This window comes from Lepisosteus oculatus, chromosome 25, assembly GCF_040954835.1.
Source record: "Lepisosteus oculatus isolate fLepOcu1 chromosome 25, fLepOcu1.hap2, whole genome shotgun sequence".
Taxonomy (NCBI): Eukaryota; Metazoa; Chordata; class Actinopteri; order Semionotiformes; family Lepisosteidae; genus Lepisosteus; species Lepisosteus oculatus.
In genome coordinates, this window is record NC_090720.1 from 5,766,806 (window position 1) to 5,781,618 (window position 14,813).

The window sequence follows — 14,813 nt, forward strand, 5'->3', positions numbered from 1 at the left end:
AATTAGTACTCGGCCTCATTGCATTCCCCTCTAAACAATTAAAAACACAAGCCACTGAATTGATTTTTTCCCTTTTACTAACAGCACATAGTACTCAATATGACAAACAGCCAATACCGGTGCTGACACATTCTAAATTCTAGACCTTCACAAGCACATCCTGAATAAAATCGGCTTCAAAATGTTATTACTGTACGAAAATCAGTTATTAAAAATGGCAAGCCCTTGTTTTAGGCAGTGATTACAAGGCCGCGATAATGTAAAATATGTCAGAATATGGAACCACCATTTGTTATCAAGGAGATCTACCTTTTTAAAGATTTTCTCATTTATTTTAAAATGGGCGCAAAAGCTGGCTTTTGTTTTGCAGTATTTCGAATAATAAAAAAGGTACAATTTTAGAATAATTTTAACCACACCATAATTAGTAGATCTCTTATGAAAAACTGCACATTTCAAACTAGAAGTTTAGACATTTGAGAAGACTATATACTGTATATATATAGTACCCAAAGATTCCTGAATGGTTTTGGACAACCAGGATATTGGACATCAGCTGTTACAAACCCAGTGCTTCAACAGCTCATGTTAAATCAGTTGATTTATCAATAACATTGATCTGAGATTGCGTTTGAAAAAATATTCCTTAGCAATGATTTAGCTCAAGTGATGCATTATAAGAGAAAAATGGACTAATGGTTAAACTGGAATTTTCCACTGAAATATTTCTAACATTTCATTAGTGTTACTAAACCTCGATATCTGCCTGTCATGTTTTGATAATATTATACTCAACATTATATAGTGACAAATTCACTTGAGAAACAGATCAAATGTAACTTTCTCACAAAAGAAATTAATTACATAATTATTCAAAATACTGTATTTGTCAGTATCTATTATTTTCACTGTAGACAATGCAAGACAGTATGAACAGATCTATAAAGTTACAGAATGTTTCCAGATCAAAAACATTAGATCACTATTCGGTTTGCATGTTTTCAAGGTCTGCATGCTTGCCAGAGTGAATTACAGCAGTGGAAGATGGTTAGGATTTAATCATGATTTAAAATTACACAGTTGTAACATGAAGGGATGTAGCTCCCAACCAGGGAAAGGCAAAGCTACAGCCCTTCAAGACAGTCTCCTTCATTACAACTGCAGCCCTCATCACTTACACTTTCAGAGAGGTTGAGTAATGCTTTTCAAACCCAGACTTTAGCAAGCTCACAGTATAAACCACACCATCCAGCTGGGATAAAAAGACTACAAAATGACTTTCAGTGCACCGACTCTGATCACTGTGTCTTCCACACAACCATACAGCAGTTAGACAGGTTTTCACTAGAGTTCCCCCTTTCATTTCACTCAATAATGTCGATAATACATGGAGTATGCATATGGTAACCATGATTCAAAACCTATACAGTATGAGGAATGATGGACAATACAGACTGATTCAGAAGCTCTGCTAATTGTTTCCTCCCCTTACTTTTAAGATAATTAAAAAAATAAAATCCTAATATACATGTCACACCTCTAAGCATACATTTCTTATAGGTCTTGCTATAGACAAATAATTAAGAAGAAATTTGAAATTGTGGTAATTTTTAGCAGTGTTGAGAGGTCTGTACATTGGTGTACTTTCAGGGACATGAGTGTTCAGTCACTATAGCTTCCACACCCCTTGAGAAGTACAGCTACTTCTAATTTCAGTGCTATCCCACTGAGACGGGTCAACGTACTGCAAAGCACAATACTCCAGTCTTCCATTTAAACCAGAAAGAGCTCAAATCATTTTATAATACACTCTCAGCTTCTTATTCACTCATGATCAAATCAGTCAAATCTGCGGGTCCTGTTTTATTTCCGGGAGGGGTTGGGTAGGCTCACGTTCTCTTCGATAGAGAAGGGAGGGGTGGGAGTGGGAGGCGGTGGCTGGGGGGGGTTGTGTCAGCTTCACCCCATGTAGGGGTACTTCCATTCTGTTAGTGGAACATGGGTCTCCTTGACAACCTGGGGCGAAGTCCATCGCAGAACGTAGTGTGGGCCTCCTGGCTTGTCATTGGTGCCTAGACATACAGATCAGCCAATAAGGAACAAGATATATAACTGCAGCTTTATGATGCTTTGCTAATGCGAACAGGCACCTGAATAAATTCAGATTTAACCCTCAGCCTCCTCACACCGTGAGGCAGCAATGCTAGTGACAGCCACTGCACCACTATCTTCTCCAGCTATAATTTCATGCACAGTCACTTTATCACATGAGTGAGTCCAAGAACCACGTAGGGTTTGGCCTGCCCTCTTCTAACTGTGTTCGAGCACTGGCAGTGGTTTCCTACTGCTAGCACTGTCAACAGACCACACACATCAGACACTCACCCGAAGCTCTGGAGCCCCCAAACGGCTGCTGGGCCACAACGGAGCCAGTGGATTTGTCGTTGATGTAGAAGTTGCCAGCTGCATTTCTCAAGACCTTTCCAGCCTCGGCTAACACGCTCCTAAAACAGAGAGCCCAGGACATCAGCAGTCTGCACAGGGGGCCTTTCACTGATGAGCTCTTTTGAGGTGGCAAATTGTTTTCTCTAACCTCCAGCTTGACAGCCCACTAATGGACCAAGCCTCTTACCCAACCAGGACCCAAGATTTTATTCGTAAAACATCAGTGCTGTGTATTGCACCCAAAACATGTTCTCATGTACTCAAAGCATCTGTGGATATGATTCATTTCACAAAACCCATCAACATTATTTTTTAAAAAAAATTTAAGTGAATTAAATGAGTTTGTGACTTCGGAGACTGACAAAATCTGAGCTGTTAGCAAGTTGTAGTTTAGTCAAGTGTGAAAAGCAGTCTCATGAAGGCTGTTCAGGTAGGGGAGCTGCGTCAGCATGCTTAGGCTGCAAAGGGACAAGTAATAGGTTTATTCCATGCTGTATAGAGAAGAAAGAAAACACACCCGAAGAAGGCTCCACAGCCGAAACGTTGCATTTTCTTTCTTCTCTTTTCAGCATGGAATAAACCTTTACTTGTTCTCATGAAGGCTTATGCCAACAGCACATGAGAAACCCACCAGACTGGGAGTCAGTTAGTGCATGCTTAATGAAGGACAGAAACAGTTTAACTATTATGGGATGATGTCTTATGGGATGGTGCCAATATTATTACTGTTATTGCTAATTCACTACATGTAAAAATTACAATTTGTAAGCTGGGACCATAGACTCAATTGCAACAAGTCTGCTTTTCATGCCAAACTCGTACTCCTTTAATGCAACTCAAAGGCAAAGGAAAGATCAAGCAAAACTGGGGCTCTGGAATGCTTACTTGTCAAGGGCAAACACTGCCCCTGTGAGGCTGTATGGTGAAGTGCTATCAACCAGCTGCAATACATTTCTGTAGTCCTCCTCAGCGTACACATACACAGTCAGGACTGGGCCAAAGATTTCCTGCAGGACAAAAAATGTCACAGATTAATTCAGCCTAGAAAACCTACAACCCTGAAACCTGAAGACTCAATTTTGCAAGTTCCTCTGCTTTGTTTGCAAGTATTTATTCCATTACAGTCTTAATCTGGAATGCATGGTGATATAACCTATCCCTACTCTCCAGTGATGACACGTACAGTATAGTGTGTGTCAGTGTGAGTCCTCAGCTGTAATGATTTTTCAGTATGACTGGAGGTTGAGCAGCGTCTACATTCAACAAGAATAATTTGGATTTTTTGTATTCACTGTAAAATGAAAGCCTTCTCAATGGACTCACAGAGGGGTGAATGTTTCTAATTAGGATTTCTAATGGTTGTTTATTTCTATGGGTATTTAATTTGCAAATTGGTCCCAATTTCCATGATCGCCAAATTACGTGATGAATCTCCCATTTCTGTTTAGACTTTGATGATTTTAAAGGTGATCCACAGTATAAAACCGGCCTAGTTTATAAGCCACAGCCTGAGAGGGTGTGTGGGTGGAAGGGCATTTTTTTTTAACAAATGCAGGGGTAATTCGTGTAAAAATTAAAATCAGTGCCTTGGTCAGAGGACTGCTTCTAAGGCTCGGAGTGAGGGTGGGGCATATTTCCAGTGGCTGTTCAAATGCAAACTGACACATGTAATCTGAGCCTCAGGGTGCCTTCAATTAAAGAAACAAGCCCAATTGTGGTGGACCGTGGTCACTCTCTTCAACAGGCTCTGCTGTCCTCCAGATTTGCCTATTTAATCCTGCACTTTGTAGCTGGCGGCTCTGGGATACCAAGCTAGGAAACAGGATTGACTCATTTACACGTTTCATCTTTGTTTGGACAGGAAGGCAGAGCACACAAGGTTATTCTATCTCCCCCAAGAGTAGATCTGACATGAAGGAGGCAAATATAATGCAAAAACAAATCACACTGCAAAACAAAAAAACACAACAAAGCTTACACTACAGAAGAGCAATGGCGTACAGTAGCTGAAATGAAATTCGCTCTTTATCGTGGAGAAAGGTACCTGTTCCTCTCTTTGTTTTGGTGGTAATTGTGCAACCCCACAGCAGTTATGAAATACATATCTGACGGCACACCTTGAGTTTCAGTGTTATAAAGAGAAGCATTTAAAACCCAGAAAGTGAGTACTGGGGCCAATAGCATGTGCTGAGATTTAATGTGATCACAGTGAAACAGGGGTTTCCCAAGGTGTAGTCCAGCAGGCAGCGAGAGCAGAAGGCATCGGGCTGCACGTGTTCTTCACAAGAGCACGTGGGCCTGGTTTTCCCTTGGGATGATCCCGGTGCCCTCCTACCTCTTTCATGATGATGTCCTGGGGATCCTTGGTCTCAATGATGGTGGGCTCCACAAAGTACCCCTGCCTGTCGTCGCACTGACCCCCGGCAAGAATGGTCAGGTTGGGAGAAGACTTGGCATAGTCCAGCCACTTCTTAATGCGACTGAAAGACTGGGGAGAGACGCATGGAGACAACATGCACACAACACAAAAGAAAAATCAGACTGAATATATGCTCTTGTTTGAACAGTACATTTTGCATTCCTAAAACAAAACTACTGCTTGCATGTGTTTTGTCTGTTTATATAAGCTCAGGCTTGAAACCCTTACATGTAAAACACACAGAGTGCAAATTTATTTTCCTCAAACCTGCCATGCTCTGACCTAACCCCTTCTGCATCGCAGTGAATTTGTATGTATAAATATCGATTAAAGTGTAGATGAAGCTTCTTAAATACTGAGGAAAATATTTGCGCTTTCAATACAGATGCTCATTACTCAGTGAACCATTGAGTGGAAACAACAAAGGACTGCAAATCAGAACGTGTTTTCAACTGTTATCTGGTTAAAAGGCCTGAATAATAAATAAGTACCTTGTTGTCAATTACAGCAGAGAAGAATGTGCTGAAGTCCTCAACAGGCTGGAAAAGCAGAACACAAAAAGGACAGTATATTAATACAAACTGTAGATTTTACCCTGGAGTTTATTCTCAGATAGGCTGGCTTAATTAAAACAAAAGACAAAACCGATGTAGATCTGAAGAACTGTGATTTCAAATTCTGCATGCATCTGCTGCCTCAGAATCCAATCCCAGTGTTGAGGGAACTGCACGCTAACACACAGGTCATTACAAAAAATTACAATATGGTAGAATCACGTTTAAACACGGAACAAAAAGTCCCTAATGATACATATCAAAATTGACTAAACTGTATAATAAAAAGCAGGCAAAACTCTCATCCCAAAAATGATGTGTTGGGAGTTGCATGTGTATGCTGCAAGGAAACAGGTATAGTTCATTCCATGCTGAAAGGAAAAGAGACACATCTCTCCTTTTCCTTTCAGCACGGAATAAACCTTTACCTGCTCCTTTGCAACCCAGAAACAGGGTGAGAAAGACAAGGCTTGCCCTTCTTTCACGATAAAGACAGGGTTCCTCGGCTTCGGAAGGGCTGTCTAGGGCAGACTCACGTTGCCCAGCCGGATCTGCCGGTGCACGGCCAGCAGCTCCTGCCTGATCCGCGGCCACAGCGCGCCGGGCACGTACATCCGGGAGCAGGCGGAGCACTTCTGCCCCCCGTACTCGAAGGCGGAGCGGATCGTCCCCATCACCACGCTCCCGATGTCGGCCGACTGGTGCACGAAGTGGAAGTTCTTCCCCCCGCACTCTGGGGACAGGAAACACAAGGCTGAGGGGGCACGTGGGCCGGAGCGATCTTGCACCAGGCTCGATCTGATCGTGTGGCCGGCTTCTACGGCCACCGGTTGGAATTTTGTGGTCTAGGCAGGTCTCGGACGGACACAGTAAGGGCTCACCTCCCGCCACTCGAGGGAAATTCCGGTAGCGATCCAGGTTCTCCGCCACCTGCTTCCAGAGTTGTTTGAAAGTCCTGAGGAAAATGAATGTTAAAGCGATTACTCTCATTATTCAACATTTCCCATATTTTGTGAGGGTCATGTCACTAGTTAAACGTGTCCAGGATTCCTGAAAGACCATCACTGTAATTAGTAGAGAGCCACAGGATGTTAGTCTGCAACTGGGCCCTCATTTTTTGGTAAAAAAAGCAACTCCTGCATTTTTACCAAGCACCTGCACGTTAGCGTTGGCATGAGTAGGAGATACACTGTTCCTCCAACCTGTGCCAACTCCAAATCACTGCTTCACACAGCCTCAGTGCTCACTTCTTAAACTTCTCACAGTCAGGGAATTGTTTCATCAAAATAAATAGCCCCACTCAGTGTTTGATGAACTAAAAATTTCTAAATCTCTGGTAAACCTCCTTTCTTAAGCTCGTACTGGAAACATAGATGTACAGTAAAAATAGACACCAACTGGTGCTAATAGAGCAGACACAAATATGCAGAGCCTGACATAGATGACACAGTCAAGGGCATGTTTGTATCATGGATGCCGCAGTGTTGTGGAAAAGCCTGGAAAATCCACTTTGTTCGGGTCGAAGGTTCTATTTGAAAAAGTCAGGTGAAGAGAGGAGGCTGCTAAAAAGATTCGCACTCACGGGACACTGCCTGTGAAGTTGATGCCGGCCAAGTGCTCGGAGGCTGTGATGGTGTCCCCGAACACGGGGCCGTCCGCTGGCACGAACTGGATGACGTTAGGAGGAAGTCCCGCCTCCCGCAGGATCTTGTAGACAGCGTAGCTGGCGGACATGGCCGTGTCGCTGGGCTTCCACAGCACGACGTTACCCTGGCAACGACACAGGGCCTGTCAGCTCCACACAGCCTTGTGCTCACTTTGCAATTTCTCACTGTCAGGGCGTTTTTATCAAAATAAAGTAGGCCCACCCAGTGTCTGAATAAGCAAAATTTCGAAATCTCTTATAAATCCCCTTTCATAAGATCATACTGCAAGCACAGACATACGGTAACAACAGATATGATAAAACGCATGAGTATTATTTACAGAATTATTTCACCTCTTATAAGTAAAGACGTATAAGAACACTTTAATGCAAAATAAATCAGTGTAGCCCAACATGTAGAAGTGAGCTCCAACTCACAGACACATATACCCATAACATGCAACAAACAGGATGTTTCACGGGTTATTGTTGTGTTGTGTAGTATCTGATAGAAAACTCTCTAACTGTGCCAAGAACAGGCAAAGACAAGTGCTCAGTACTTGAACAACACCTTGATTTTGCAGTGTGTCTTGTTGGTGTCAGTTTTAAATGCGTGTACTAAATTCTTCTTCGCCTTGTGCAGCAGCTGTGCCAGACTCACCATCAGGGCTGGTGTCCCTGCCAGGTTTCCTCCAATAGCAGTGAAGTTGAAGGGCGAAATAGCTGCAACAAAGCCCTAAGATCAAAAAAAAGATGTACATCAGCCAATGGAATGAATCTAGTTTCACAGACTTGAGAATGTGAATTACAGAAATTCAGGGGGAACAAGTTTTCTTCACAGGGTTTAAATATTTGACTCACATTTGGTTTGATTCGATTTCAAAGGGAGAAGTTCAGAATCACAAAAGCCATATTGTTTTCACCTTTTAGGACAGAAAATGAAACTTTTCTAGTTCTCTTTTAATGATTGTTCCATCAAGATATTTCAAATTTGGCAAAGACTGATTTTTACCTTGAATCTGAAGGAGCATAAGTATCCACCAGTAGACTGTCATTGTCATTTTTTAATCAAGATGTCAAGTTTACAAGCCTAGCACTTACTGACATGACTTTCTTCATTCTATCTTACATAAACTCTCAATCACTCTTTGGAACTGTAGTCTCCAAGTGTTGGGTGGTTCAAATCTAGGATTTAATCCTGGCCAATGTTGCAAAATATCTTGAGCGGTGACTCCTCGTAGGCCCTGTAGGTGGCGCTCACCTCCAGCCCACGGTACAGCATGGTGTTTGTGCTGCCATCTCCACTCAGAGGCTGCTGATGCTCCAGCTCAATGGCGTGTTTGGCGTTGAAGCGGAAAAAGTCAATCAGCTCGGCAGCGGCATCAATTTCAGCCTGCACTACCGTCTTGCCCTAAAAAAGAATGTCAACCTGAACTAGGAAGCAAAATCACCTTTTACTTTCAAGCTGAAAAACACACAAATTGATTTCTGAACTGACCACCAAACTCTTTCTCCCCGGCACATTAATAGCACCGCAGGCAGATGTGTCATTGCTGGCTGTTTCTTTTGTTTCAGACTCCAGATTTAAACTGTTTGCTGGATTTTTTTAAATGTCATTGTTGAAATTAAAACTCATTTAGGTAGCGAAGCAGAAGACTGAAAATCAGCCTGACGAAGACTGTGGGCTCTTCCTTTAAAAATGTACCATGCTACTTACTGACCCAGGACACCACAAACAGTGTTATTTGCACTGGAAAAGCATCACGTGACTGTGGGATTCCTCTCTGTACCTGGCCTATCATGGTCTTGGCGAGCAGCTCGGCCCTGTGGGGGCCACTGATCAAGTCCGCAGCCTTGAAGAGGATCTGGGCTCTGTCCTGGACGGGCTTTAAGTCCCACTCTCTGCGGGCTGACACAGAGGCTACGATGGCTTTGTTCAGTACGTCCTGGCAAAACACAATCACACAATGTGGATCGCACACCCAGAAAACAGGCTGCTACTGAGGAACCAGACATGGAAAATAACTGCAGAGATCTCTGTAAGCTCTCTCTTTCTGAACATGACCCAAGAATAACACAAAACACGTTAAAACTCTGGTCTGGATCATACTACAAAAAACTGAACTGTATTTCATGACTAATGAGCAAAAGAAGTCCCTTGCCTGTCTACATATAAAAAGACAGCTTTAGCAAGACTGAATTCTAGATGTCAGTATTAGATTTTAGTGGTGCAGCTATTTCTAATTCTGAATCAGCTCCTTATTTCCCCACACCCTTTGTAAAGGAAAATAAACTACAGAACAGAACTGAAGTCATGGGTTTTAACAACGGATGAAGGATTACTCACCTTATCAGCGTAGCAAAATTTGGCCACTTTGTGAGAGTGATTAAAGGGCTGGAAAACAGCAATCCAAAACAACATATTAGCAATCCATTGGATATACAGTATGTTGCAGAATTGAAACAAACACCATGTTCTATCACTGTACAAGCGCAGTCGGGAAAGCTAGCCATTTCTGATGAGATTTAAATGTCGTTGAATGTAATAGTGTTGAATATTCTGGGTACTAGCTGGGTTGAGTGGAATCGTTTGAAATAATGTGCTCTTGAAACAGTGTGATGTGATCTTCAACACTGGCATGCTTAGTGCAACATGTTTTTTTTTTAGCATTACCTGAAAGGAAGACCTCAATCTTTTTTATCGTGAACATGCGACATTTGCTCTCTGGTTTCTCATTTGCTTAGCGATGAGGCCACAGTATCTGCCACCGCCGCTGGAGATGGGTGGAATCACTCACCGACAGCTGGTATCTGATGTCTTTGGTCCAGATCTGCTCATCCCCCACCACACAGGGGATCTCCTCTGTTTTCCCCTTCAGCTCATTCAGGGCCTGGTTGACAATTATAAGAATGTTTTGTTGAACTACATGTTGAGATTGTAGCTCCCCACTCATAAAAGAAAATGGAAAGAAGCAGTGAAGAAGCTGGATGTTGTACCAATATCTAATCAAATTACTGGCTTTGTGTATTCTTATATTTACAATTAAAAACTTGCTATATGCTACAAGGGCAGTTGAGACTAGGTAGTGGAAGTCTGCAGAATGACTCTAATGTGTGTCCAGGTACTGAGAAAGTGTTCCAGTATGCGATTACCTTCTGCAGTGCCGCCCTCTCTGAGCTGCCCTCCAGGAACTGCAGAATGGGCTCATTCTTCACCTCCACAGCGGCGCATGAGAATGTTCGGAACCTGCAAGGAAGACAAAGCATGGAAAGGAGCCCTCTGGCACACGGATCATCAGCCCTTTTGTGCCGTGCATATCTCAGTCTACATCTTTCCCAGAGAGGGAATGTGGCCACAATCAGTTTGTGTGGGATTACTTCCAGGCATAGTTTCCAGCAAGTTCCTTGGCCTGTTTGCAGTGTTGAAACTGTTGCGATGATTAGAGTTAAACAAATGCAATGTAACACAGACAGCTCCGACAAAAACTTCTGCAGAGACTTAAGTCAACAACATGGGAAAATGCTTTACTGTCTTTATAACTGCCATGTTTTAATTCTGTAAAATTGATGTGTACAGGGAATTCAACATATACAACAGATTGTTTTTGGAAAGAAACACAGAATACAAGCAACGTACTGCCATATATTATTTAGGAAAATGTTCAGTATTGTCCTATTAATAACTAAAGTTTGGTTAGTTATTGTAGGAACAATACACAGGTTCACAGAGCAATCCTAAGGCTTAGGACTAAATTTACAAAAATGCAATGGACCAGTAGTGATTTGCTGTTGAAATATAAGAGTTAATCTTTTTGAGATTAATCGGGGGCTGGGGACTTGGAGGGGGAGATTCCATCTGTGTATTGATTGATCTGGCATTATGAAGCAGGTTCAGTCCAACACCTGTTTACCATCTAAACATGACCAGCTGCTCTTTGGCACAGTAACTCACAAGTCAGCAAGAATCAGTGGAGCCATACAGGACACAGCCTGCAGAGGAGCAGGAGAGAGAGGAACAGGACAGTACCTGATCAAAGCAGAAACTACCAATCTGCGTCACACTGGGTTTTTGTTTAATCTCTGCCAGCCCCTTTAAAACATCAGATATTAAAACTGTGTCCCTGTGTGCTCTCAAGCCCTATGATCCTGCTACAGACTTCCAATGGACAGAGGAAAGTTCTAAGGGCACTTGGATTTAAAAATGCACTGGTTTATTATTTTAGAATAGTTGCATAATAAAGTTTCCTGACATGCAACAATCAATAAAAGGACTTTAACTACCAGAATGGAAACTTTCACCAGAATCGATTAAATCATTGCACCGGACTATACTGCTGTTTTTGAAAATGCCAAGTTAATCTTGAATGGACTGGGCAGGACTTTCAAGAAACTGACATCGTTGTAGCCACATGTTCTCCCTATGTTTGTGTGTGTCCTCCCACAGTCCGAAGACATGCTGGTAGGTTAACTGGTGTGAGTGTGTGCGTGTCTATATCTGTGTCTGAGTGTGCCCTGCAAAGGACAAGCGTCCCATCTAGGGTATATCCTGCCCTGTGCCCTTTGCATGCTGGGATAGGATCCAGCTCCCCCTGTATTGGATAAAGCACTTAAGAAAATGGATAGATTAATTATATCCAAGCCATTCTACACTGGAATTTCTCTTCTCAAAAGCCCTGCTCTGTCTCTAGCCATCCCTCCCTTCTTACAGTAATGACTAATTAGTACAGTATAAGGCATAAGGCACAGAAACTGCCCAACACAGAGCCAACTCATTTCTGCACCTGCAGACACACCTGCAACTGTTACAGCCCTCCAGTCCGCTTCCTAGCCTGCTGGGAATGAACTGGGCACAGGGCCAGCTCTGTCCCACGCTCCAGCACTATCTTATCTTGGGCTATCACTTTAGGCAGCCTGACGTCGTAAAACAATTGGCCTAATAAGTGAGTTTTTCTTCGCTTCGCGGTGACAGGTGAATGAGCGCTTTTCGGGAAACGATATACTAGAATTTCTAGGTTAACACCTCAACGTACATTCACCCCATATTTCAATTAGGATAATTTCCCGTTCATAACACGAAGGGACAATTGGAGGACAACCAACAGAACGGATCTCTTTGTGAAAATACCCACTTTATCTCTAAGTAGCCGATATTGGCAATTTATCAATTAAGATCAGGACACTTAATACCACATGTAACAAATGCAACACTGCATGTTTGTTCAAGTTGGCACACACATTCACATTAATCTTATTATAATTATATTTTTTAGACGATTCTTCGTTTTACACCAATTACTTTTCTAAACTCATATTGCGTTACGTTTTGAATCATGGCAGCGGTACAGAAACACGGTTGCAAATCCCGAGCCTATTTTAAAGAGGTACAACTGTAACAACTAACACGACACCAAAAAATTCCACATCTTTCTGCTTTCTGCCGGCCAGCAGTCCAGGCTGTCCTGTAAGGTGGACTTCGGCTGCGAGGACTGTCAAACCACGCTGCATCTAGTGCGCTGGACTTGCTGACATCAGTCTGTCTTTCCTCTGTGGGGACGAGCTGCTGGAGATACATGTGCAAATTCTGAAGTGGGGGGGGGATTAAGGACTGAACGTTAAACTAAAAAAAAAACCGTTGCTTTAATGCCCTTTATCAGATTCGCGTTGTGGTGGGGGCTTACGCATTTCAATGCAGGAGACGTTGTTCGAGATACTTCCACGGAACTTGGAAAAAGGGGGCAGTTAATCTGAACTTCCTTGAGTCGTACAGAGTGTTTTCAACGTGGAGAGTACACAGGGGCTCGATATTGCAAGCATACCTGCTGGTTCGGCTGCTTAACAGAGGCTTTAGTCTGCTTTTCACTTTTATTTTAACTCATTATTATCGCCTAATTCAGTTTCATAATATTCATACCACCGCAGGAGCTAAACTGCTATTTAAATGACATGCACAGACACTTATGAACCATTTGGACCTATCCAGTTCTTCGACATTCAAGTGCAACATGTCAGCAAGCACATTACATACAAGATCCCGGCTACATCTATAAACTCTCTAGTTACTCTGGCACGAATGTGAAAGGCACACCAAGGAGAAAGACGCCCGAACTCAGGTGAAATTACATACCGCCGGAATGACTGGCAGAGGACCGCTCTCGTACGCAGCATGTTTTTTTATAGATTAAAAAAATAAATAAAAGTCCAGAAAGCAAACAGAATATACAATTTAAAATGCCCAGCGATGCTACACCGGCAATCTGCAAAGATAAGAAAAGCTATTCAATTGCTCCTTGAAGAAAAGTAACACGAAATGACAGCAGACATATCGGGCTGCACTATTAACGCAGAATGGGGGAGACCATGCTATTCTTTGACTTTTGTAAACAATTCGAATTTGTATAATTATATCAAAATAGATTTATTATTATTAAGTTAGCTTTAAAATTAAATTCCTTAAGGAGGTTGAAACATTCGTCTTCTTTTAAATAACTGTAAAGTTAATGAAGAATTAACTCCACCGTTTTCTTCAGAATGGAATTTTCGGGGAGTGGCCGGGGCGAGTCTCTGACTGGCCATTCAGGTTTAGGAGGAATCTCGGCCAGCCAATCAGATGCGTTCATTTTTTTTCATACAGCGGCCCTATTTTTTTAAAGGAGATCAGCAAGCGGTCATCAGTCACCAAAGGTTTGGGTATTTACAGTCGCTATTGCCATTTTTATTACAGCGTTGTTATAGGCGATAGTCGACTTAACCTATGTCTACATGCATATGAAATGAAAAAAAGGGCATGCATATTCTGTAAAACACATTGATTAAATTACCCTTGATTGAACCTAAAAGTTGTTATAACATTACAATACAGTTGAATATTCAGTTGTAAAAAATGGTGTGAATTTTACCAATAAGAACATTATTCTATGTTAACAACCATTTGATCGCTGGACCTGATGCTGGTTTGGGATTACTACAGTATAATGTCCATCATGATCTCCTTGACAACCCACCTGATTTTCACTAAAATATCATATTAGTATCATGTTCATCATGTTAGGAACAAGAAAAGGTTCATCCGGTGCTGAGAGGGAAAGAAAAAATGTTTCGGCTGTGGAGCCTTCTTCAAGTGTTCTTCAGAGCTGAAGAAGACTCCACAGCTGAAACGTTTTTCTTTTCCTTGCAGTATGGAATAAACCTTCACCTGTTTCTTTGCAGACTACACATGCTGACACAGCTACCTACTAAGATAACGTCTTTCGTCACATTAGTACAAAAACATAACATCGTGTTCAACCCCGAGATTTCATTTGACCATAAGTCTTGTGACATATTCACTTAAGTAAATTTCAGAGTGCAAAACACTTGGTTGTACATTCCACTGAGGCAAAAACTGCATGAAACCTATGACTTGCTGGACTCCCCAAACTTTGTAAAATCATTTGAAATTACCGTAGCCCCTTTGACGACTTGTTCTTGTCTTGAAGTCTTTTCTTGTGGTGTAAACATGTAAAACGCATGTTCCATTTGATTTAAATCAAAAGAGTGACTTGACCAGTCTAGGAGTTTCCATTTTCCTTTTCTCCCGACGAACTCCTTGGTTGCATGTCTCCGTTTTAGGTCATTGTAAAGCACAGCCCAATTAAGTTAAAACCATTTTCTTCTATATAAGCAGACAAAATATTGCTGTCAATTTCAGAATCCATTCTACTTCTGCATAATATGCAGAAGCAAGAAAGGATATAATATTCAGTTAAATCAT

General features: G+C 42.0%; 1 protein-coding gene across 1 annotated transcript; it reads right to left on the reverse strand.

Moving 5' to 3' along the window:
* Positions 1–59: 59 nt before the first annotated feature.
* aldh4a1 (aldehyde dehydrogenase 4 family, member A1) lies at positions 60–13,374 on the reverse strand. Its single transcript, XM_006641948.3, has 15 exons — positions 13,188–13,374; positions 10,217–10,310; positions 9,862–9,954; positions 9,411–9,458; positions 8,854–9,009; positions 8,325–8,474; positions 7,725–7,799; positions 7,001–7,188; positions 6,300–6,373; positions 5,955–6,151; positions 5,356–5,403; positions 4,781–4,933; positions 3,331–3,452; positions 2,386–2,504; positions 60–2,072 (listed from the first exon to the last, which is right to left on the reverse strand). The coding sequence occupies exons 1-15, from the start codon at positions 13,226–13,228 to the stop codon at positions 1,960–1,962; spliced, it is 1,671 nt and encodes a 556-aa protein (XP_006642011.2). The 5' UTR covers positions 13,229–13,374; the 3' UTR covers positions 60–1,959.
* Positions 13,375–14,813: the final 1,439 nt, after the last annotated feature.